This window comes from Mustelus asterias, chromosome 1 (genome assembly GCF_964213995.1).
Source record: "Mustelus asterias chromosome 1, sMusAst1.hap1.1, whole genome shotgun sequence".
In the NCBI taxonomy this organism is placed as follows: Eukaryota; Metazoa; Chordata; class Chondrichthyes; order Carcharhiniformes; family Triakidae; genus Mustelus; species Mustelus asterias.
The window spans coordinates 51,235,829-51,259,594 of record NC_135801.1 but is presented as its reverse complement, the minus strand read 5'-3'; the positions used below and the strand labels follow the sequence as shown (position 1 = coordinate 51,259,594).

Genomic DNA, 23,766 nt, shown 5'->3' with positions numbered 1-23,766 from the left:
AAGGCTATGTTCCCAGCCCCCTACTATACTCCTTGTACACCTATGACTATGTGCCCAAATTCCCCTCCAATCCAATTTTCAAGTTTGCTGACGACACCACCACAGTGGATTGGATCTTAAACAATGACGAGACAGAGTACAGGAATGAGATAGAGAATCTGGTGAACTGGTGCGGCAACAGTAATCTATCTATCAATGTCAACAAAACGAAGGAGATCGTCATCGACTTCAGGAAGCGTAAAGGAGAACATGCCCCTGTCTACATCAATGGGGACGAAGTAGAAAGGGTCGTGAGCTTCAAGTTTTTAGGTGTCCAGATCATCAACAACCTGTCCTGGTCCCCCCCATGCCGACACTATAGTTAAGAAAGCCCACCAACTTTCTCAGAAGACTAAGGAAATTTGGCAAGCCAGCTACGACTCTCACCAACTTTTGTAGATGCACCATAGAAAGCATTCTTTCTGGTTGTATCACAGCTTGGTATGGCTCCTGCTCTGCCCAAGGAACTACAAAAGGTTGTGAATGTAGCCCAATCCATCACGCAAACCAGCCTCCCATCCATTGGCTCTGTCTATACTTCCCGCTGCCTTGGCAAAGCAGCCAGCATAATTAAGGACCCCATGCACCGCGGACATTCTCTCTTCCACCTTCTTCCTTTGGGAAAAAGATACAAAAGTCTGAGGTCACGTACCAACCGACTCAAGAACAGCTCCTTCCCTGCTGCTGTCAGACTTTTGAATGGACTTACCTTGTATTAAGTTGATCATTCTCTAGCTATGACTGTAATAGCACATTCTGCACTCTCTCTCGTTTCCTTCTCTATGAACGGTATGTTTTGTCTGTATAGCGTGCCAGAAACAATACTTTTCACTGTATGTTAATACATGTGACAATACGAAATCAAATCAAATCTCTACTTGGAGAGGCAAAGCTTGATCAGGGATAGTCAGCATGGCTTTGTCAGAGGGAGGTCATGCCTAAAAAATTTGATTGAACTTTTTAAGGAGGTGTAGATGAGGGAAGTACAGTCAATGTAGTTTGAATGGATTTCAGAAAAGCCTTTTGACGAGGTCACACTTGGGAGACTTGTAAAGATGGTAAATGCACATGGGATGCAGGGTAATTTGATAAAATAGATTCAAAATTGGCTTAGTTGTAAGAGTCAGAGGGTGATGTCAGAAAGCTGCTTTAGTGGTTGGAAGCCAGTAGCATTGCACAGGGATCTGTGTTGGGCCCCCTATTATTTGTCATTTATATAATTAACATAGATGACTGTGGGGGGGTAGGAATAGTAAATTTGTGGATGAGACAAAGATTGGCCGGGTGGTTAACAGTGAGGCGGAGTGCCTTGGGCTACATGAAGATCTAGACGGAATGGTCAAATGGGCAAATAAGTGGCAGATGGAATTTAACCCTGAAAAATGTGTAGTGATACACTTTGGAAGGAGTAATATGACAAGTACTCAATGAATGGTAGGATACTAGGAAGTTACATTTTCCTCCAAATCATTTATATATATATTACAAACAGCAAAGGTCCCAGCACTGATCCCTGAGGAACACCACTTGTCACAGCCCTTCATTCAGAAACGCACCCTTCCACTGCTACCCTCTGTCTTCTTTGACCGAGCCAGTTTTGTATCCAGTTTTGTATAATGATTAAATTTGCAGATAATACAAAGCTTGTGAAGGTTCTAGACTCCAAAGTTGAGCAGGAAAATGACAGGAGGATTGCATCATCAAGTCTTTAAGAAACAAAACAATGTGAGTGGAGAGAGCATCAAGACAGGCTAAAAAGATGTGTATTGTCTCCAGACAAGACAGCCAGTGACTGTGGAAGTAACCCCCACTGAGTTTCACTGGCTGTCTTGTCTGGAGACAATACACATCTTTTTAGCCTGTCTTGATGCTCTCTCCACTCACATTGTTTTGTTTCTTAAAGACTTGATTAGTTGTAAGTATTCGCATTCCAACCATTATTCATGTAAATTAAGTCTGTGTCTTTATAAGCTCTGTTTGTGAACAGAATTCCCACTCACCTGAAGAAGGGGCTTGCAGCTCCGAAAGCTTGTGTGGCTTTTGCTACCAAATAAACCTGTTGGACTTTAACCTGGTGTTGTTAAACTTCTTACTGTGTTTACCCCAGTCCAACGCCGGCATCTCCACATCTGAGCCAGTATCCAGGGCGCAGTCATCGGCAAAGAGGAAGTCTCTCCGAACAGTCTCCTTCACTTTGGTGATAGCTTGAAGTCTCCTCAGGTTGAAGAGCTTCCCATCCACTCTGTACTTAAGGCTGATTCCAGCAACACTGTCCTGGAAGGCATCATTCAGCATGGCAATAAACATCATGCTGAACAGTGTGGGTGCGAGCACACGGCCCTGTTTGACACCATTGGTGACTGGGAATGCCTCAGAGGATTCTCCGCCGCCAAGTACTCTGGCCATCATGGAACTGACGTACCATCTGAATGAATCTGGGGGGGGGGCAGCCAAACTTTGACAGAATCCTCCACAGGCCTTGTCGGCTGACAGTGTTGAAGGCTTTTGCGAGATCAACAAAGATTGTGTAGAGCTCGCAATTCTGCTCCTGACACTTCTCCTGAAGTTGGTGCGCGGCAAAAATCATGTCAATAGTCCCGCGACCTTTGCGGAAGCCACACTGACTCTGGAAGCAGGCCCAGCTCCAGATGAGTGACCAGGCGATTTAGCAGGACTCTTGCGAGGGTTTTCCCTGCGATGGAGAGCAGCGAGATTCCTCGATGGTTGTCGCATACTTGCTGATTGCCCTTCCTCTTGTAGAGGTGTACGATGGAAGCATCTTTAAGTTCCTGAGGAATGGATCCTTGCTTCCAAAAGGACTGGAACAACTCGGTGAGCTTCTCGATAAGTACAGGACCAGCAGCTTTGTAAATCTCTGCGGGTATGGCGTCTGCCCCTGGGGCTTTGCCACTAGATAGCTGGCTAACAGCTTTCGTGACTTCGGCTACTACCGTTGGGTCATCCATGGCGCTGTTGATATCGACCTGGGGAATCCTGTCTATTGCCTCATCGTTAATAGATGACGGTCGGTTGAGGACAGCTTCAAAGTGTTCAGCCCATCTCTGCAGGATCTGAGCCCTCTCTGTAATGAGAGTTGTACCATCTGTACTCAGGAGGGGGAAACTCCCGAGAGATTGAGGTCTGTAGAGAGTGTTGAGGGCTTCATGGAACCATTTCAAGTCGTTTATGTCAGCGTATCCCTGTATTTCATCTGCCTTGGCGCTCAGCCAGGCATCCTATACTTTACGTAGTTTATTCTGGACTGTCCTGCGAGCACTGGTAAAGGCATTTTTCTTGGCAGCTGATGATGGGTCGTTCTGACAGGCACGATGAAGACGGTGCTTTTCAACAAGTAGAGCCTGTATCTCCTCATCGTTCTCATCGAACCAGCCATGCTGTTTGCGAGTAGAGGGCCTGAGCATCTTCAGTGGAGATGAATGGACAGCATCCCTGAAGCGTTCCCAGTCATCCTCTGCGCTGCCTGTCTTGTTTAGTAAAAACATGGCAGAGACTGAATAAAACAGAAGCATAGTTGATCAAAGACAGGGTATTAAACATGTTGCTGATATCATTAAAATCCAATTATCTTTTCAATAAATCACTCTGAACTGATAACAAAGCATGCTTGCCCCTTTTTGCATTTTATGGATTACCAATAGGAATCTAAGCAGGAGATTTCAAAGCTGATTTATAAAAATACCTTGCACATCTTTTAAAAAAAATGTCTCAGACACAGCTAGATTTGATTACTAGTTATTTACTGTTCATTCCCTTAGGTTTGGTATCCTGTACTGGAAAAAAATTTAAACCACATTTCTTCTCTCAGAATGGTTACCATAGTGATCATTATTTCGACTTGTTAACCTGTGAGCTTTAGTTAGAAAAGACCAGTATCCGTGACAGCTAATTAGGAACTGTCACCTGCGGATGCTGTTAATGGGCAAGAACATCCTGACCCATGGTAGGTGGTAACTAGGAAGTTAATTAGATTCTTGTTTTTTTTTTAGCTGTCTTGGTTACCTGCAAGAGTTTTAATCCAATTATTGTTTTGGAATTTAATGTTAATTTCAAAATTAATTTGATTATTTGTCCTAGTGGAGGAGATGTTAACATATCCAATGTTTTACATTAATCTTCACACTGGGAGACCATAACCTCGCGGAATGTGGGAACAGTGAACATTTAAGCATTGTGCTAAAATATTTGCTTACAGGGTTTCATTTATTTTGAAACTATAAAGGTTTAAGCTTAAGTCAGGTCATTTTGATAAATTTTCTTTGCAATTTTACTGCTATCTTTTCTCTGCATTAAAAATATATAAGTTCCAGCATGGCTATACTTTAATATCCTTTTGCAATCTTTTAACAGGGGCAAAACTGCTAATGAGAATGAAATGACTGGATTCAAGCTCCAGTCATGTAATAAAACCCAGAAGGTAATCCTTAAATTATGAAATATTGTAAACTTTTAATGCTTTCCTGATAGATAGCACCTCCGTCAATGCAACACTCCCTCAGTATTACATTGAAGCACTGACAGAAATTATGTGCTCAAATCCTTAGTGATGCCTGAATGCATTACCTTCTAACTCCATGGTGTGAACGTTATTGCCTGAGCAAAACTGACACTTGAAAACACATTGGATAATTTAAAACCAAATAGATGCTTTTTAATAGCTCCGATCTGTTGCTCATTACTGCAGAAGCACATTTAAACCATATCACTTAATAAATGCAATCAAACACCATTATTACAAACTTGGCAATGGTGAAGTTGCACTTGTTAAGGTTGCCGTCTGAAGTGGCCAAGAAAATTTGTATTTTCATGATTAGCAAAGAATTGTATTTCGCTTAGACAGTCTATCTCTTTGTTTTTTTTCACCTTTGTGTGAGGGCAGATCCTTGTTCAGCATTTGTCTATATCTCTATCATTGTCTTGGCTGACTAGAGATCAAGCCTAGGGCTTATCTCCATCTACATTTCTGTGATTTACTAGTCTTAGTAACTTGTTTGTGTCATGGAAAATTTGAGGATCTGTGATAAAATGTGGCCTGAAATGTAGGAAATGAGGTTTTCCCAAATTATAGGGCATTTTTAACCTTCTGACACACTGGAAGCAGAGGGACCTGGGAGTGTATAGGTTACCCCTGTATGCTTTAACTTCACAGGGTGTGTCTTTTGTCATTGACAAGTTTCCCCAGAATGTCAGGCTGATTGACAGGCTTGACTTCCAGTCAGGCAACAAACGCTCCAGAAGAGGCCAAAGGATCAGTTAGCGATTTCATGGGGACTTTTGATTCCTGACCCCGAGTGGTGTGATGGGTGCTTCAGTGGCCTAGAAGTGAAAGGAAGCACTCCTGTTCCTCCTGGCTCAAAGGCAGTGCTGTAATCTTTTTCTTGAGGCTGTCCCCATCTTGCTGCAACTGCCGGATTTCTTGAGGCCTGAGAAATCTGGCCAGCCACAGTTAATATTGAAACTTTTAGTCTCATTAATAGATTTTAAATGCCAGCCTGGGAGCAGGCCAAAGCATGGCACAGTTGGAAAAATTTGGATTAAGAACCAAGGCAGAAGAAACGTGTGAAATTTGTTATCGCATGGAGCAGTTGAGGCAATTAGCATTGATGCATTTGAGGGGAAACCAGTTAAGCATGAGGGAAAAAGAATTAGTAGAATATGCTGATGAGGTGCAATAAGCTGGGTGGGAGAAGACCCTCGTGGAGCATGAACACTGACAAGTAACAATTGAGCTGAATGGCCTGTTTGTGTGCTCTAAAAAAAGTTAATAAGCAAAGTCTAAAAGTTTGTTGTTCAATTTTTTTTAAACAAATGATAGAAAAGAAACAGGTAACAGATGAAATGTTTCTCAGGCTTGGGCACAAAATCTAGCAGTATCAGATTGACTGCTATCTGCAGTGTCTGATACTTTGTCCCATTGACTGCAATGGAATTGAATAATGATCTAATAGTGTCTATTTTGTGACACTACCTGAGATGCATCTTTACCCTGACTTGATGTTCAGTCAAATCTTTAAAGTACTTCAAACGTCTGTATTTATTTTCTTGTGTTCTCAGAAACTGCAAATGAAAAGTGAAAGCTCTGCCCACATCACCTTTCCCAGAAAGGTACTTCGAGCATTCAACCCAAATGTTTACAGAAACATTGAATATGAAGTTTGGCAGAAATCGGAACAAGGTGAGCATTTTGCCTTATTTGCAACCTTTTGATTCTGAGTTGACTCTTTCACACACTGCTACTGTTAAATATTTATATTTAAACTGCACCTTGCAGCACAGCAGAAGAGAGATTATTCTATTGCTGCTGGAATGCAATACACTGTCGGAGACAAATGTAAGGTAAGCATTCATGCATAATGTTTGATTCTTGACGTTTTAATTTTGAATTAAGGATTCTAGTGATGTATATTTTTGTGTGCAAAACTTGTCCTTGACCTTTCGGAAAGGTCCAAGGAAGAATCATAGAATCCTACAGTGCAGAAAGAGGCCATTTGGCCCATCGAGTCTGCACCAACCACAATCCCACCCAGGCCCTATCCACATATCCCTACATATTTACCCACTAACCCCTCTAACCTATGCACCCTGGGACACTAAGGGGCAATTTAGAATGGCCAATCAACCTAGCCCGCACATTTTTGGACTGTGGGAGGAAACCGGAGCACCCGGAGAAAACCCACGCAGACACAGGGAGAATGTGCAAACTCCACACAGACAGTGACCTGAGCCGGGATTCGAACCCAGGGCCCTGGAGCTGTGAAGCAGCAGTGCTAACCACTGTGAAGAGGATTGGGACTGAGAGACAAAGAAGGATGATGAGGGATAGGAGACTGGGCTCAAATCTGAAATTCAATCCCAAAAATGCCCTGGTTGATACAAGATAAAGTTCAAGCTGCAGGTCTGAAAATATTGTAGGAGAGTGTGGAGATGAGACTAGTCTCAAAATATCCTTGGAGGAGGATGGGGTCACTTGCAAGATCATGGTACAAGCCTAAAATATGCCTACAGAGATCAAAGATTAGGCTACAATCCAGGAACTTGCTCAATAGGGGTAAAGGATGGAAATTGTGGTGTTTTTTATGGCCTAGAAAGGGACGCAAGGCCTTCAGTGTTCACAGCTGGAGGTCAGTGGAATATCCCAAAGTGGATTTGTAGAAATGATTGTTGTAGGAGGGTGGGGTTGCAGATTATAATTGGGGTGTCATAACTCAAATTGTTCCTTTTAGCAGGGAGATAGTGGCGCAGTGGTTATGTCGCTGACCTAATGACCCAGACCAATATCCCACCATGGCAGCTGGTGGAATTTAAATTCTGTTAATTAATTGAAAGTTGGTCTCCGTAATCATGCTATGAAACTATCATCGAATGTCATTAAAAACCAGCTGTTTCATTAATTTTCTCCAGGGAAGGAAATCTGCTTTTATCTGATCTAACCTCCTTGTGACCCACAGCAATGTGATTGACTTTTAACTGCCTTCTGAAATGGTCTTGCAAGCTGCTCCGTTCAAGGGCAATTAGGGACAGGCAATAAATGTGACCCTTGCCAATGCTGCCCAGATCCAAATATAATGTAGTACAAAACAGTTTACTTATCTGATCGACATGCCTTTGTTTGGTTGATATTCCTGCCGTGCCAATCTCATGGGCAATGGGAGAAATGCATTCGGTATTCCAATTGGCTTCAGTTTGTTTTGTTTAAAAGCTGGAAATGATGAAATGCCCAATCAGTGCTATCTTATCAGTGTAACAGATATTAAATGTTGGATGTTCCAATCCATATTTAATTTTTACTTCCAAACTATTCATCCTCCTGTGCCAGGCATATCAGAAAATACGTTCATTTTCTGGCAGCTATGAGCACCTTCATGGGTCTGAGCCATGCCCATCTTTCTGCGGGATATGTGCAACATTATTTTTCCAGTCCTACTCAGAACCTCATCCTCGCCTCTTTTTTTCTGATACGTTGCTGACGATATTGGTGCCATTTCCTACTGTTGTCTTGAATTGGAAAACTTAATTGACTTTGCTTCCCTTTCAACCGTTCTCTTGCCTTCCCACAGTCTATCTCTGACTCTTTGTCTCTGATTCTGGGAATATTCACTGAGACAATTGATTTTTATAGCTACCTTGACTACACTTCCTCACACCCAAATTCCTGGAAGGACTTCATCCAATTCGCGGGTTTTCCAGTCTCCATCACATTTGTTCTGATGCAACCTTCTATTCTGGTGTTTCCAATATGTCTTCCTCTTCCGTTGAAGATTTCTTCTCCTCCCCAGTTTCCCCCATGGTTGTCGACACAGCCTTCAACTGTGGCTGTTCTGCACTTTCTCCCTTCCCCTCCCTTCTAGGACCACAATACCGTTCACCTTATCCTCACCTTCCACCCCACCAGCTTCAGTTTTCAACAGATCATCTGTCTTTTTCTTCACCTTCAGCATGATGCCACCATCTACCTCTTCCTTTCCCACCCTTGCAGCATTCTGAAAAGACCATTCCTTCCCCGATATCCTGCTCCAATCTTCAGTCACCCCCAACATGCTTTGTAATTTTTCTGACTTTTCCCAGTCCTAATGGGACGTCACACACCAAAATGTTACAGTTCCCTCTGTTTCTCTCTCCACAGATGCTGCCAGGCCTGCTAATTATCTCTGGAATGTTTTATTTTTATTTCAGATTTCCTGCATCTGCAGTATTTTATTTTTCTATTAATGTTCACTTTGTCTTTCTGCCTTTATTTTCTGATTTTGTCCCTCCTATCCTCCTCCTCTTTCTCTCTTTTTTGATCTGTTACTCTCACACATACACTCAGCAGCAAAAGTAGTCTGCCTTTTTTTCCTTCCTTTCGGATTAGATTACTGATGGTATGATTTGGTGATTTGGAAATGAGTTACCAGTAACTGCAGGCTACATTTGCCATAAAAATTGTGGGGAAAATGTAACCCTCTGTGACTACTTTTCCATACCCTTTTTCCACCACGCCCCAATTACTCATGATTTCCCCAACCACCTCATTACCAGCGCATTCCCTACCCTACGCTTTTCCTGTTACTTGCTATTTTCATACCCCACACAAATACTCATCAGTACTTTTTTCTTTTTGCCTTTGTTGCCACTACCGGTCTTCTCTTTTGTTCTGCTGTGACTTGCCTCACCCATAACCCTCTCCCACAATCCCACTCATTGAGCCCGGGTTGGGTCCTGAGAAGCCAGAGCCCTTTACAGCTTTAGCGCATTTCCCTCCTACACTACCTTGTTACATTTCTCCTAGAGAGGGTTTTGTTAGCTTTCTGAATTCAACTATTTTTAAAAAATCAAATGTAATAAAGCTGCCTGTCTACTTTTTTCTCACTTGGAAATTGTCATCTCTAACTCACAGCTTTGACCTTCTGTCAACAAAACACAGGCAGAGATAACCAAGTAGCTTCAAACATCAGCTTATATATTTTGAAAATTGAAGTAACATTAACTGACAAAATTTCTCTCTTCCCTTAGCATAATGCCATTTTCAAAAAAAAGGAAACTGCAACTGTTGTGGAATTGGGCACTCATTTTTGTCAAACATGTATACAGCTGCTTTTCCTGTAAGAACACTATATAAATCTTACCTCTGTAAAGCTTTTGAATATTGTCTCTCATTTTTCAAAATTATTTGAAGACAATCTTCTTTTGCAGAAAAAACTGCTGGGAGGTAACGAGAAACATCCCAGAAGTACTGTTTAACTAATGTCAGTGAATGAATCCTATATAAGTAGGCACATTGTTAATGTTTAAACTGCACAATTCAAATTCAGCTCACAGGACAGCCTAGTTTTGGGGAAAAAGCTAAGGTCTAACATCTAGCTATTTGTTGCCATTTGTGGTGAACATGACAATGCAGGTGAGTTCTGAATTGACATTGAAATGTGTGCAGTTGTATTTTCCCTACTTTATTCATTGTTACTGTTCTCCTTTTCCCCCGCTCCAACTTCCTGTGAGCATCCTTGTACTGTTGAGCTTGCAAACTTAGAGTAAAATGTAACTTCCACACATTTAAAGAACCACTAGTATTTTACATTGTTTTCAAAAAGTATTTTTCTAACAGTATTTATTGACTTCTTACCACTGTCACAGAAGATTTAGCTTGCGATTGTTTTTTGCTGATTTACATATCTTAATTTGTGCACAATTGCAGCATAAAACTAAAATATGGGAATGATTTGATCACAATACTCATTTGAATACTAGGAAGTTATATTTATTAAAGATTCACTGTCATGTTATTTTTAAAAATATAAATAACCAATGAAAATAGGTGTCATGCCAGATACTATTTTAGTCAGTTGAAGTCTTGAAAACCAAGTTTTTATTAGAGGCATTTTTTGAAAATGTGACAGGTAGATGAGGTTGGGGTTGATGTTGTAAAACTCATCAGTCAGGTAATTAACAATGATCAACAATGTAAAGTCAATGGGCAAAAGCAAAGAAACCAAAAAGTTGGACGTCTAATGAGGAGTATAGGAACTCTTATTGGATCATAGCAAATTTGTGAATCAGTTAATTATTGTGAAATTACTGAGTACACAATTTTCTACTATGATTTTCATCCTTCTAATCCTTCCAGTCCTGATTCTTCAGACCATAAAGCCTGGAATAAGAAAAGGCTCATCACCCCCCCACAACCCCACCCCACCACTTCTACAAACCGTGTATACTGATCTACTGTACTTTGGACTCTTTAACCCACTCATTCAATCTCTTGAAGAAAAACTCTATCTGTCTGTATAGGTATTCCCAAAATCATACCACTCTGAAGTAATGTTCTTGTATCTTCACTAGGGCATACTGCCCTCTGCAGATAATGTTGTTCTCTAGTCCCTGCTGCAGATGATGAACATGTCCTCTGAAGTATTTCATCATCTCAGTCCATGTCTTTCCCCAGTTGTTTTTTCTTCCCATTCTCATGGTTTATATCACTAAAGGTCCAGGCTGAAACACACTCTGGTTTGCTTATTGTTGTGGACACATGTATCATGTAAATAATAAAAACTTTTAAAAAGTTTATATACTTTTTAATCCTTTCATAACCCCTTAGGTATGCCTGGATAATGGTAAGTGCTACAATGCACACATTCAGGCAGTCAATCCTGATAATGGACCGTTTGTTGTCTACATAGAACAACTAGGAGAAAAGTAAGTTTGATTACTTTCGTTTTAAATATTCATAAATTGATTGTGGTGTGCCTTTTGTTTTCAATGTCTAGCTCATAAAATGAGATGGCTGCTTTACATTTTGGTCTAAATTCAACATTTCAGCAAAAGGAAAATACTATGGATGCTGGAAATAGTCCGGTTTGGCAGCATCTCTGGGGAGGGAAACAGTTATGATTTCAAATTGAGGACTGTCATGAGTGTACAGGACAGCATACATCACTGAGCCAGTATAATTAGACTGTGCACATGCAGGGACAAATTTCTAGTTTCCCAACTAACCTACATGAGAGAATAGTGGCTCTTAGACCCTCTCAAAACCATATTTAGATTCTGATTTTCTTTTTAAAAAGTAAGGAACTATAAAATTATCTTGAGGGCTGTGAAAAGGAGGGTGAAGATTTTAGAAAGTGATAATTACTTTTTAATGGAGAGTATTTATCAAATTTTCCTGTTGGTTTCAGTTGGTTAGTGCGTTTCCCAGAAAGAATCTGATTGGGTAGTTCCAAGTCAATGTTCAGTATGTATTGAATTTGATAATTTAATCCAGACTGGTGGTAAGAGTCATAGGCCATATAAATAGTGGTGGGGTTGGGAGAAAATCAAGTAGACTTCCTACTGTTGATTTCTCTGTGAACCCCATTGAAAGGTGTATACATGTTGGTTGAGAATAGGATCTAGCACTGCTGAAATGCTCCTATGATTGAATAGTCTTCTGATGCTCACAGGCAAGTCTCATGCATGAAATATGGCTCCGACTGGAGGGAAGGAAATATTTTTCTACTTGTCTTCTGTGAATGCAGTTCTTAATGAAATATTTTTGTCGCAATTTTGCTGGAGCAGAGTATTTTGTGGTGTGCCTTTTTACTTGTTTGTGCATGTTTAGGTTTTAAACAATTTTGCCTAAACAGTTGTTGGAAGTGCAAGCTGGTTATAGGGGAAGATAACAGGGCATCTGGTGTGCACATTCTTAAACAATGAAATGTAAGGATTGAAATAACCCGTGAAGGAGGGCGGATTTGAGTGTGACCTTACTGTCAAATCAGTACAGAAAGATAAATAAGAGATAGAATGATATGATTAAGAGAGAGAAAAAAATCAGAAAGGAAAAGTTTTTTTAAAAATTGACAATAAATTCCAACAATTCATAACCAAAAAATAAGCACTCTTGATGTTGGAGGTGTAGAGGATTGGTTAATGGACAGAAAACATTCGGGTTAAACGGGGCATTTTCAAATGAACACGCTGTAACTAGTGGGTGGTGCAAGATCAGTGTTGGGGCCTCAACTGTTTACAATCTATATTACTGATCACTGTCATCCAGTAGGATTTTTATGCTCACCAAATGTGAGGTGATCAGATCACCATATTCACCAATGATACAAATTTTTTGCAATATTAATAAAATGTGCAATCTAGATTTAAGATTTTAAACCATTAGTAATCAAGCCTGATACACTCGCTGTCAGAGCTAGGAGAACAGCTTCAAAAAGGTTTTACAATCCAATTGTTCAGCAAACTGAGCCTACTGCATACACACTCGTAAGTATAAGAGTAAGAAATATTTTCTACAAGTGTATAAGATTTTGATGAGACCACACATAGAGTACTGTGCATAGTTTTGGTGGTCTCATCTCAGTAAGGATATATATTTGTTGACAGCGATACAGTGAAAATTCACTAGATTTATTCTTTGGATGAAAGGGTGTTCTATGAAGAGAGGTGGAGTGGCTCTGGATTTAAGAAGTATGAGAGGAGATTGCATTGAAACATAGAAGATTCTGAGGGAGCTTGATAGAATAGATGCTGAGTGGTTGTTTCCCCTGGCTGGAAAATGTAGAGTTGGAGGCCATAATGTCATTATAAGAGGCCGAATGTTTAAGGTTGACATTAGGAGAAATTTCTTCACTAAGTGGATTATGAATCTTTGGATTTATCAATCCCAGAGCACTGAGGATGCTCTTCTCCTGAGTATATTCAAGGCTGAGCTCATTGGATTTCAGGCTCTAGGAGAACCAAGGCATGTGGCAATCGGGTAAGGAACTGAACTTGGGGTCCAAGATTGGCCATGCTCTTATTGAAACGCAGAGAAGCCTTGAATGACCATAAGACTTACTCCTGCTCCTATTTAAGTTATCATCTTTCTTAAAAGGGTATTTACATGCTAATTACTAGATCTAACTTTCTGCAGAAAAATTAATGGGCAATAAATGCACAAATGTAGCAACTTCATGAAAATTCATGGGGAGGTTAGGATGAAATCTCATTTTTGTGAAACTAACAGCAAAGCACCACAAGGGTGGCACGGTGGCACAATGGTTAGCACTGCTGCCTCACAGCGCCTGGGACCCGGGTTCGATTCCCAGCTTGGGTCATTGTGTGGAGTTTGCACATTCTGCACGTGTCTGCGTGGGTTTCCTTTGGGTGCTCCAGTTATCTCCCAAAGTCCAAAGATGTGCGGGTTAGGTGGATTGGCCATTCATAAATTGCCCCTTACTGTCAGGGGACTAGCTAGGGTAAATGCATGGGGTTGTGGGGAGAGGGCCTGAGTGGGATAGTGGTCGGTGCAGACTCGATGGGCCAAATGGCCTCCTCCACTGTGGGGATTCTATGATTACCCAGCAACTTGTGATTTTGCAATTACAAGGTATCTCTTCCTCGCTACAAGTTGCTGGCTGACCTGCACGTTAATACCAATGTGTTGTTCAGACTATGTTATTTTCTTAGCAAATTCTGGGCCAGTGATTCACAGTTCACTCGTGCAGTGACCCACAACAGAATGACCTGTTAAATATTTTTGAGCGTTTGTTGTATAGTGGATCCAGAGTTAATTTACAGTAATATCACTGAATCACTTAAAAAATATAAATGTTAGGTTGATTGGCCATGCTCAAATTGCCCCTTAGTGTCCTGAGATGCGTAGGTTAGAGGGATTAGTGGGTAAAATATGTAGGGATATGGGGGTAGGGTCTGGGTGGGATTGTGGTCGGTGCAGACTCGATGGGCCAAATGGCCTCTTTCTGTACTGTAGGGCTTCTATGATTCTATGATTCATATATTGTGAGATGATGAGTTACAGTTTGAGGCACATGTTCAATAATATGCTCATCATCTCAAAGCATTTTATTTATACAATTCATACAATAAATAGTATACCTGTTGGTAATGAGCAGATGTTAGAACTTTTGGACTAGAAATTGCTATACATTTCTTCTCATTCAAGGGGCTATATTTTAATTGCAGTAGATACATCCTTCTGATTTAGAACCTCTTAACAGCACGTGGTGGTTTCCTGATGTGGTAGTACATGTTGTCATGCTGCAAGCTGCAAATTGGAATAACTGGCCCTTGGGGGAATAAATTAGTTGGCTAGCTGATTTCCGTTGGACAGGAGAATGTCTCCTGCTGAGAATATGCTTTCAGTGCATGCAAAGATGGCCTTTTGATTGTGTGCCTTTATTTTCTAAGTCTTAGCAAATACATAGATCAAGTTGTCTTGCGGTTTTTACTCGCAGCACTTAATTGCTTATGACTATAAACTCTGGCTTCCTGACTTAGTGAAGAATCTACCTGGCAGTGTTGAAGGCTATTGAAGGTTACCAGAGCTAATGTGGGCTAATGTTTGCCTGTATATTCAATGAGCTTGAATGTCAGATGGTGTTTCAGTGAGACTAGTAAGGTTTTTCCAAGTTGTTATATCTCTGTTGAAACATATTTATGATGCATCTGAAGACTGAGGAGGTGGGGCTTGCAAAATGCAGCCCTCCCTCCTAGAACAAAGAACAATACAGCACAGAAATAGGCCCTTCGGTCCACCAAGTCTGTGCCGACACAGATGCCTCGCTAATATTTTCTTGCCTCTACATGGTCCATATCCCTCTATTCCTTGCCTATTCATGCATCTATCCAGATGCCTCATGAACGTTATTATAGAATCTGCTTCCACCACCTCCTCCAGCAGAGTGTTCCAGGCATTCACCACCTTCTGTGTGAAAGACTTGCCCCATACGTCTCTTTTAAACTCCCCCCCCCCCCCCCCCAACCTATGCCCCTGAGTAACTGACCCTTTGATCCTGGGAAAAAGACTCTGATTAGTCACTCTATCCAAGCCTGTCATAATCTTGTAAACCTCTATCAGGTCTCCCCTCATCCATCCTCCCACTCTCCAATGAAATCAATCCAAGTTTGTTGAACCTTTCTTCATAGTCCATATCCTCCAAACCAGGTAACATCCTGGTAAATCTCTTCTGCACCCTTTCCAATGCATCAACATCTTTCCGGGAGTGTGGTGACCAGAATTGTACACAATACGCCAAATGCGGCCTAACCAAAGTCTTATACAGCTGCAACATGATTTTCCAATTCTTATACTTGATGCCCCGACCGATGAAGACCAGCATGCCATATGCTGCCTTGACCACCTTGTCCACCTGAGTTGTCACCTTCAGGAAACTGTGGATCTGCACGCCTAGATCCCTCTATGCTAATATTGCTAAGGGCTCTACCGTTTGCTGTAAATTTTCCTTCTGCAGTAGGCCTTCCAAATCGTATCACCTCATGATTGTCCGCATTAAATTCCATCTGCCATCTCTCGGCCCTGGTCTCCAGCCGATCTATATCCTGCTGCATCTTCTGACAATCCTCCTCACTATCTGATACTCCCCCCATTTTTATATCATCTGCAAATTAACTAATCAGACTATCTACATTTTCCTCCAAATCATACATATATATTGCAAACAGCGGAGGCCCCAGCACTGATCCTTGTGGAACACCGCTTGTCTCAGACCTCCAGTTAGAAAAGTACCCTTCCACTGCTACTCTCTGCTTTCTATGCCCAAGTCAGTTTTGTATGCATCTTACCAGCTCACCTTGGATCCCATATGACTTCATCTACTGTATCAGCCTACCATGAGGAATCTTATCGAGGACTTTACTTAATTCCATGTATACAACATCCACTGCCCTGTCCTGGTCAATTTTTCTTGTCACTTCCTCAAAGAATTCAATCAAGTTTGTGAGACATGGCCTCCTCTTCACAAAACCATACTGCCTATTGCTAATAAGCCTATTCTCTCCCAGATTTGAGTACATACTGTCCCTAAGAATCTTCTCCAATAATTTCCCCACCACTGATGTAAGGCAACAGGCCTCTAATTTCCTGGATCGTCCCTTCTGCCCTACTTAAACAAAGGAACAATGTTAGCTACTCTCCAATCCTCTGGTACCTCGCCTGTGACTAAAGAGGATACAAAGATTTTGGCCAAGGCCTCAGCAATTTCTTCCCTCACCTCTTTCAGTATTCTCAGTATATCTGGCCCTGAGGACTTGTCCACCTTAATGTTTTTCAAAACCTCCAATGTAAGGCAACAGGCCTCTAATAAAACTTTTTTATCTCAACATGTCCTAGAATGTTAACATCCTCCTTTCTATACTCAGCATCCACCACATCCTTCTCCTTTGTAAATACTGATGCAAAGTACTCGTTAAGGACCTCATCTGGCTCCACACACAAATTCCCTCCACTGTCCTTGAATGGACCTACCCTTTCCTGAGCTACCCTCTTCCTCCATATATATGCATATAAAAGCCTTGGGATTCTCCTTAATCCTTAATTCATGGCAGCATTAAATGTCTACCCATATGGCCTCACTGCATGATCCCACCAAGGTGTCCTCCCTCTGTTTAGTTGTGACATTCTCCCTAATTAGTAAAGCAATACCCTCCTCTCTTTTGTCACCCTCTCTATCTTGCCTGAAGCATTTCAATCCTGGAATGCTAAGCTGCCAGTCCTGCCCTTCTTTCATCCAAGTCTCCATAATTGCCACAACCTCACAGTTCCATGTAGTAATCCAAGCTTTCGATTCATCTGCCTTACCTGTCATGTTCCTTGCATTAAAGCAAACACACCGCAGACCGTATGTCCTGTAATATTTTGTATACTCTCCCTGTTTTATTTCTCTTAGCCTTACTGGACTCTTTCACTGAGTTCTCCACAGTCTCTGTACTCTTTACTGTGACTCTTTTTGATTTTTGTCTTTGGCTTTTCTGCCTTCCACATTTTCCCTAACTGCCTTTTGTTTCTGTCCTCACCTTATTTCCCTCTGACTTCCTGCATCGGTTGCCATCCCCCTGCACATTAGTTTAAACCCTCCCCAACAGCACGAGCAAACACTCTCCCTAGGACATTGGTTCCAGTCCTGCCCAGGTGCAGACTGTCTGATTTGTACTTGCCCCACCTCTCCCAGAACTGGTTCCAATGTCCCAGGAGTTTAAATCCCTCCCTCTTGTACCATCCCTCAAGCCACGTATTCATCCTAGCTATCCTGACATTTCTACTCTGACTAGCATGTGGCACTGATAGCGATCCTAAGATTACTATCTTTGAGGGCCTACTTCTGAGTTTAACTCCTAACTCCCTAAATTCAGCTTGTAGGACCTCATCCCATTTTTTATCTGTATCGTTGGTGCCTATATGCACCACGACAGCTGGCTGTTCACCTTCCCCCTCCAGAATATCCTGCAGCCGCTCTGAGATATCCTTGACCCTTGCACCAGGGAGGCAACATACCATCCTGGAATCTTGTTTGTGTCTGCAGAAATGCCAGTCTATTCCCCTTACAATTGAACCCCCTATCCCTATAGCTTTGCTGCTCTTTTTCCTACCCTCCTGTGTAGCAGAGCCAGCCACGGTGCCATGAACCTGACTGCTGCTACCTCCCCCTGGTGAGCCATCTCCCCAACAGTATCCAAAACAGTATGTCTGTTTTGGAGGGAGATGACTTCAGGGGATCCCTGCACTGCCTTCCTACTCTTCCTCTGTCTGGTGGTCACGCATTCCCTTTCTCCCTCAGTAATTTTTACCAACTCACTGAACGTGCTATCCACAACTTCCTCAGCATCGTGAATGCTCCAAAGTGAATCCATCCGCAGCTCCAGAGTAGTCAAGTGGTCTAACAGGAGCTGCAGTTAGATGCACCTCTTGCATGTGAAGGAGCCAGGGACACTGGAAAGGACCCTGAATTCCCACATCGCACATGCAGAGCATGACATGGGTCTGGGATCTCCTGCCATGACTTAACCTGTAAGTTAACTTACAACAACTACAATGCCAAGAGAAAAAAGAAAAACAATTACCAGTCACTAGCCAATTACTTACCTGCTGGCTGTGTCACAGTTTGATTACTTTCTATCTCTTGCCCTTAAGTCTCCCTCACAGGTCCACCTCTCCACTCCTCCCGAAAATGAGCACTCCTTTCCCATCAGCACCGAATTCCCACTCGGCTCCAAATTTTCCCAATACCCTCACTCTGGCTGAATCTCGTTCCAGCCGCAGTCTCTCTTCCATTGGTGTAGTCTCTCTCCCACTGATGTGTGCAAGCTCACTGAAGTGCTGCTTCTGTGTTCATCTGGCTGTAGTTTTGCTAAACTTTTATCGACAGCAGTAAAATCATACTTAACGCTAGGTTTTTTAAAATCCAAATTTTTTCTTGTGTTTCTTCCTGAAAGTACAGGGTGCAGTGCTTAATTTGTATTGTGCTTAAGTGCCTTGAGATCAGGGATTGAGAAAATGATTTGGACAAGTTATGTAGTTACTACTTTTACATTCAGCATACGTCCTGGAATTTTATACAGAAGGAGACCATTACTCTTCGCTAGAGTACTTCAAAACTAATGTCCCATTATGACCCATAGCGCTAAATCCTCCTCTGCCTTAAATATCTACCTAATGTTCCCTTAAAAAGATAAAGTGGTTCCTGTGGCAAAGTATTTATTGCTTCAGTAATCCACTGTGTAAAGAATTGTTTTCTAACCTCTTTTCGCTCTTTTGTAACAATGTTAAGTTATTGAGCCCTTGTCACTGATATCTCAACCTGAGGAAATGTTTCTCCCTGTTTTTCCACCATCACAGCTACTCATAATTTGATTAACTTGGATCTCTTCTTGGCCTTCTCTGCTCTGGTGAAAATTATTCTCGATCTTTCTTCATTGTATAGTGTTCAATCCTTCGCATAATTCTGGTGTATCCAAAATGTCCAAGCTTTATGGTTGTAATTACCTTTCTATAATGAGAACCACATACAAGTATGCTAACTCTGATCTAACCATTAATTTGTATAAAGTCATTATATTTCTTGATTCTTGTATGTTTCTCCAAGTCATGAGATCTCCATTTAAGCCTGTGGGGTGGTAGCAAATGATTGCATCCAATAAATCCATTCCCTCCTTATTTCCGTTACTCTTAAATAGGATAAAGACATCTCACAATAGGTAAAGTTTGGTGTGCTCACTGTCCCTCTGCCACACATTTGACTGAGATGAAATCTCTTTCCTTGACAAGAAGGCTCAGGGGTAGTCATCTAATGAGTGTAAGATCAAGCTAAACTGTGCTTCTATTCTCACCCAGACAGCAGACATTTAATCTTGTGCGAAACACCCATATGAGTGATAAACTGATATGAATTTCACCCAAAGAATCAAAGCTGGGAATGACTGGGGATGTGGATGACTGCCGGTACCACCTCGGAGGAACTGTACTCCAGTATAGTAACATCAGGAAAGATGGTAGAAAATCTGGAGATCATCTTATGTTAGTCTCATCACTATTGATAAATAAAAGAGGTTAACTATGGCTGTCCTTGATAGAGATGGTCCCTTCACTGACAACAAAATAGAAAATGTGTGGAAGAATAAAGGGGAGAAAACTATTTAAACAAATTATAGTTGGGTTGATCTCTAATTACTAATATCAAAATCACAGGTCAGTAACCCTGGTTGACTGTATTCTCCCACCCCTTCTGCACATTCCCTGACAGTGGCATTAGAGGCAAAGCAAAAATTGGAATTCTGCCGATCACCCCATTAGAAGTCAGAGTTCAAAGATTTCATGCATCAGTTCTAAGGACTTGCTTTTCTTTCTGATAGAAAGTGGCAGTGCTCCATCTAGTGGCCCAACTGAAGATTATCATTGTCTGTTTCAGGCCAACTGGTGAGGTGCACAAAGCTGTGGCTGAATTCAAACTGAGTGCGTTGTTTGTGCATTGGTCTATTGCTGCAATGACTACCACTTAACGTTCATTTTAGGTTCCTTTCATGTGTAGAATACTAAAGAGTTTTATGTACTAAATGAAAAGTGCAAACATAAATAGGTTAATGGTGAACACTGTAGATGCATTTCATTCAGACTGCATTTTGATTTTAAAAATGTATAATTGGGTTAAGTTAACTTTAATCACAGAATTATGAAATCAAAAAGTGACTGAAAATGTCAAAAAGTACGAAAGACATTGAATAATGAAAACACAAAAACACTTGTCAAGATTTGCTAAAACAAGAACATAGGCCACACATAACATAATGAACTGAGTGTGTTTCTTCAGTTTTTTATATATATATATATGTATATTTTCATTTAGACACAGTGTCCCTCTTCAGAACCTTAGGCCACTTACACAGGTCTCTCGGGGCACAAGCTGGAACAGAGTTCAAGGAAAAAGAACTAAGAAGCTAATGAACGTTAACTCTGGTAACGATCTTTCTTTCTAAATAATCTTTGATTATGATTGAAGAAGAGATGTATGATTCAAAATGTGGCAGTAACAAAATAATGTTAGATCCATTTCTACAAACTGAGATATATTATCTTGCTAAGTAGGTGTAGACAAAGACAATAGTTTTATATTGTGATGTTCAAATACAGATACAAATTCTGATATCACCGCCGAATATCAAGCATGACAAAAAGACATTTTATTGGTAGTTGGTTCTAATACACTGTTATCATACAGTCAGAACCAAAAGTGTTTAAAGAATTAAGCATTTCTTTTGATAGAAGCTGACTTCAAGGGAGTGAAGAATTCAAGCAGCTTTGTAAATAAACCAAGCCGATTGCAATCAAGCTTACCACCCCGTCTGCAGCAAACAATGGGAACTAGGCAGCAGAGTTCAACACAGCAGACCCCAGGTCAACTACCCAAAAAATCATCAGCTGAGTATGTAGGACGAGATGAAGACTTTCCACAACTCTCAAAGTGAGTATCAGAGGAACTCTTTTTTTTTCTCTGGCTGCACAAGTTTAACGATAATTCTGGAGTTAACAAGGAGGGTCGATAAGGATAATGCATTTAATGTAATCTGTATGGATTTTAGCAAGACTTTTGATAAGGTCCCAAAATGGCAGATTAGTCACAAAAAATAAAAGCCCATGGGATCTAAGATAAAGTTAGATCCAAGATTGACTCAGAGGCAGAAAGCAAAGGGTAATGGCTAGTGGGCGTTTTTGTGACTGGAAAACTGTACCTAGTGAGATCTACAGGGCTCAGTGTCAGATCCCTTGCCTTTTGTGATTATGGGGGGGATGGGAATGGAGTTGTGGGAGTGGGAATGTTTTAACTCTCGATTTAAAGGAATGTGCTCCTGAGCAGGCTCTGCACCTGCTTGGAGCTGCCCCAAATATATCAACGTAAAAAGAATTATAATTGTTGGATATTCGACCCAATTTCCCAAATGACAGAGTCTGGCAGAACCATCAGTGTTGGCTCATTTTAGGAGCACTTCAACTCCCGAATCTCAGCGTAAGTGAGCTCCCTGAAGTTGCGTGGCTGTTGTAGCTCTCGACAATGGCAAACTCGTCAGTGTTCATCATTATTAGGACCACAAGAACCAAACCAATACAACCGGCAATTTGAGTGCGAGTACCAGAAAAATTTGTATGAAAGCTATCAGATGGTAATGTCCTTCAAAGAAGAGAAACTGATACCACTCCTTGGTCAAGCCTACACATTACTAGTTCATTAAAATTAGTTTCTCAATTAACTAATCAGCTACATCATGGAAACACTTATCAGCAGAAGGAAAACAGCAAGCCATCAACACCTTATCAAGTCAGTTAGGAATAGAGTGTAAATATGACCTTGCCTATACCTCCCAGATTCTGAAAATGGAAATAACCGAGATGAATTTGAGTATTTTCAATATAGTTCCCAATAGACACAACACTGCACAAAAAACTTGTCTTACATATTTGACCTCAATTCTTCCTGTTTCTCTTTCAGACACAGTAGCAAGGTAGAGATGGAGTTAAGAAGGGCTAGAATATATAAAGTACAGCCAAAGTGTGCAAGATGCGAACTGAAAATTTAATCTTCAAAATGGAGAATGTGTTTCTCAGCATGGTGTCATTTACCTCTTTTAAACAGTTTGGCATATGTTTTGTTGATGCAGTTTAATTTACTCATGGGGTTATGACCCTCAAATCCATTTGCAATTTCTCCACTGTTTAATGAATTAAATTGAAGGCCTAATGATCAGTGATGCAGGTTTGAATACTTGTCAGAACACAGTTCCTGATTTTCAATGATATACCTATTGGGAAAGTTTCTATGAATAATGGCCTGGATTTTGCAGCTCAGATCTGACCTTGAAGTGAAGTGGGAATTTACCTAATGTCATAATATCATTATAAGAAATAGGAGCATGATACCCACCATTCATTAAGATCATGGCTGATTTGATTGTGGCCTTAATTCTATTTTCCTGCTCGCCCCCATAACTTTGACTCCCTTGTCGATCAAAAATCTTTTAAACTCAACCTTTAATATATTCAATGACCCAGCCTCCATTGTCTAATGCACTGAAGATTTCACTTGCAAGGAGGGAGAATTCTCTCATGTTGTGGACCTCGGCATGGCTCCAAAACGATGAAAAGGACAGTTCATGCCCACAGAATCTGTCAAAACTAAACTGCTGCAACATCTGTCATCTTAAAAAAATCAGTGGAATGAAAGATACATTTTAGCAGAATCATTTTGAATCATACTTTTAAAAAATATGCATAAATGGAAGGCAATTGTATTAAAATCATGCTAAAACACCTTTAAAATTAAATTGGATAAAGAGTTGGATCCCTTCCACTCTTGTTTGAAAACAGCAATACCTTCCAGTACCTGTATCCTCGTTGACCTGGGCTTTTTCATTATTTGCAAAGTGAGTCAGGAGGCTCTTCCCTCCTGGAAATACCAGTCCTAAAACATTGTAGCAGAAATACTTTCAATAATGGGCAGTCAGCCTAAATTCTTGCCAGCGTCATTTGGAGACAAAGAGATGTATTTTGTGCTCCCCTGCCGGTAGGTTTGAAGGCACGGGGCGCTGGTAAAATCCTGTGGGTGGCCTTCCTGCAGCTTATCTGCCAACTATTGACTTGTCTAAATTTGTACGAGGTGGGGGGAAGGTGTCAGGCGGGCAACCTTCCTGCTCTTGACCTTATGGAAGCCCTTAAGTGATTAATTAGTGGCCAATTAAGGGTCACCAGTATTTTACTCATGTAGGGGAGAGGCCTACACCATGTGGAAAGCCTGGCAGTTTTAGTTGCATGGGGTGGTGTCCAGCAAGAGTGTTCTACTTTGTGTGTTGCAAGGGGCCATCAGAGGCTACATCCATTACCCCATTAACCCTCTGAGGCTTCTTGAACCTACCACACACACGCACACCCCTCCCCTTGCTCTGAGACTCCCGATGCTGAAC

General features: G+C 41.2%; 1 protein-coding gene across 5 annotated transcripts in view; it reads left to right on the top strand.

Moving 5' to 3' along the window:
• The window catches only part of otud4 (OTU deubiquitinase 4), a 111,334-nt gene that overhangs the window by 46,283 nt on the left and 41,285 nt on the right, over positions 1 to 23,766 (top strand). For 3 of the 5 annotated variants that reach the window (XM_078212099.1, XM_078212096.1, XM_078212095.1), the window contains exons 8-14: positions 4,408 to 4,474; positions 6,112 to 6,232; positions 6,329 to 6,393; positions 11,129 to 11,226; positions 20,661 to 20,770; positions 21,077 to 21,275; positions 22,299 to 22,358. In XM_078212099.1, coding sequence (XP_078068225.1) covers positions 4,408 to 4,474; positions 6,112 to 6,232; positions 6,329 to 6,393; positions 11,129 to 11,226; positions 20,661 to 20,770; positions 21,077 to 21,275; positions 22,299 to 22,358 — 720 coding nt within the window. The remainder of the gene's footprint in view (positions 1 to 4,407; positions 4,475 to 6,111; positions 6,233 to 6,328; positions 6,394 to 11,128; positions 11,227 to 20,660; positions 20,771 to 21,076; positions 21,276 to 22,298; positions 22,359 to 23,766) is intronic. The other 2 variants (XM_078212098.1, XM_078212097.1) reach the window with 1 other exon arrangement.